Source organism: Echinops telfairi, unplaced genomic scaffold (genome assembly GCF_000313985.2).
Source record: "Echinops telfairi isolate 266 unplaced genomic scaffold, ASM31398v2 ScPeMD7_7458;HRSCAF=8496, whole genome shotgun sequence".
Taxonomy (NCBI): domain Eukaryota; kingdom Metazoa; phylum Chordata; class Mammalia; order Afrosoricida; family Tenrecidae; genus Echinops; species Echinops telfairi.
Window position 1 is genome coordinate 15,230,065 of NW_022111358.1, and position 2,220 is coordinate 15,232,284.

Consider the following 2,220-nt stretch of genomic DNA (forward strand, 5'->3'; position numbering starts at 1 on the left):
CTTACATACATGTTTGATTTCTGTCTCTAGTTGTTATAAAATTCATGAGCAGCAGCCAGAAATGTCTTCTGATTTGGTGCTTTGATCCTGATAATATTGTTTTACCTAGGAGCTATGTTCTCTGGAAACAGAAGTTGTTAAGAAACGACTCCACTCTTTGGTGTTTTGGGAAAGCCTGGATATAAAGAACCACCCTTTCCATAGATTCAAGGATGACTCTTTGTTTACCTATGGCAAGGCCAGGCACAGAGCCTTCAAACTCTCATTCTTTGTCTCGTAATGATTAGCTGAACGGTTTGTCCCCATTGAACAATCTGGACAAAACCCAAAAAACGTTCCCTGGATCAACTATCTGATCAGCCTAATTGCTCATTCTGCTTCTCCACCACAAGTTCCTCTAGTCTTGTTCCATGTGGGTTTGATTACAGGCCAGTACCCTTCACAACCAGCCACTACCATCTGTCAGCAGATACTCACGTTTCTAAGACTTTATGTTACTGACCCAGTTTCTGTGGAGCTTCTAGACTAAGAAAGACTGGGGGTGGAGTGGGGGGAGCGCTAGAGCTCTACCTTTGAAAATCAACTGACGAAAACCCTATGGATCTCAATGGTCCAACCTACACCAGGTCATCACGAGGAAGGCACAACACTGGATTTGTTTCTTGCGCCAGTGTGTGTAGCGTCACCACGAGTAGGTAGCCAACAAAGACAGTGACAACAATAACATCAAGGTATTTTCTGCTAGTATTTGAGAGTCTTATAGAGCACAATTCCCTATTGCAGTAGTTCTCCTCCTCCAATTACCAAAGTCTTTTCAAATGAACTGTCACTTGACCCTTGGCTGAATTTGATTTTTAGTTGATAATACCAACCTTCAGTGTTTCCTGGAGTTTGCAGAATTCGCTTTCCAAAATGCAAAACCGTTGTTTTAAACTGTGAAGCTCTTGGTGGTAGACACGGGATGGAAAGAGGGTATTTTTCAAGACTTCTAAACTCTGAAATTCAATAACAGAAGAGCCTGAACTCTATGAATATGATGAAGCCAAAAATAAAAGGGGAGAGTTGTTAAGAAAGTAAGAAAGTGGTTTGCTGTACATTATATAGACATGATTCCATAATTTCATTTTATTTGAACTAGGTTTGAGTGTTTTGCTGACCTAAACGTGCATACATGTGAACACACACACAAAGCATGTAGAAAACTATTGCTGAAAGCAGGTGGGTCAAACCCATACCTGGGCTATGCAGCTCTGGCACCAGCTATACATAGACCACACTCTACTTGTCCAAAGTTTTACTGCATCTTTAATATTGGGAAATTTGAAGTTATAGGTTGATCTGAGCCAGTGTCTGCTATCAGGTTTAATTGTTGGAAGACGAACCACTCTGTAGGAAAAAGAAAATCAAATGAAACAAATAACAAACTTCTAAATTAGAATAATAGCCTCTAAATTAAACAAATTCTTCATGGAATTCAGGGATTTATTCACTTAACAAACACGAGAGTTTCACAGTAACCATAATAGACAACAATTGTGCCCTCGTGAAGTTTACAGTCTCATGCGGGAAGATAGGTAAGGAAACAATGAGATACGTGGTAGGTTAGATAGTAAATAAATGCTGAGAAAAAAAGAGGAAGGGGAAATGCTAAGTGACATGGCATTTTAGGCAGGGTAGCTAGGAAAAGGTCTCATTAAGAAGGTGATTTTTTAGGAGGAAAAATTCCTAAAGAAGTAGGAAGCTAGCAATGCAAATACCTGAAGGACAAGTATTTGAGGTAGAGGAGACAGTGAGTGCAAAGTTCCTAAGGTGGAAGAGAAACCAGGTTTTGAGGAACAGGAAGAGGGCCAAGGTGTCTAGCGTATACAGACTGAAGGGGAGGGATTAGAAATGAGATGAATGTGGCCAGAAAATTCGTTTATTATTATTATTTTTAAATTAAGACAAAAAACTTTCCATTGTGATTTAAGTGAAAACTTATAGAGCAGTCATGAGTTCTATAGTCATCAACTTATATACAATTTATACACATTTTGTTTCAACTAATTCATTTTAACCCCCTCCAGGGACCATCACTCACCCAGCCCCTCTCAGTGGTTCCTGCTTCCAGTCCTCCTTCTGTACCTAGCCAGCTCTCCTGGGGTGAATGCTGCCCTTTTGATCTCAAAAGGCTGATCATTGGAACACAGTCAGTTCAGTTCCAGACTGGAAGGGTGACTA

The 2,220-nt window shown here is 40.1% G+C and overlaps 1 protein-coding gene across 1 annotated transcript in view; it reads right to left on the minus strand.

Annotated features, from left to right (window-relative positions):
- Positions 1-2,220, minus strand: part of PRR11 (proline rich 11) — a 19,120-nt gene that overhangs the window by 9,758 nt on the left and 7,142 nt on the right. The window contains exons 2-3 of the mRNA XM_045299294.1: positions 1,236-1,386; positions 873-995 (exon numbers count right to left, since the gene is read on the minus strand). Of these exons, the coding sequence (XP_045155229.1) occupies positions 873-995; positions 1,236-1,386 (274 nt within the window). The remainder of the gene's footprint in view (positions 1-872; positions 996-1,235; positions 1,387-2,220) is intronic.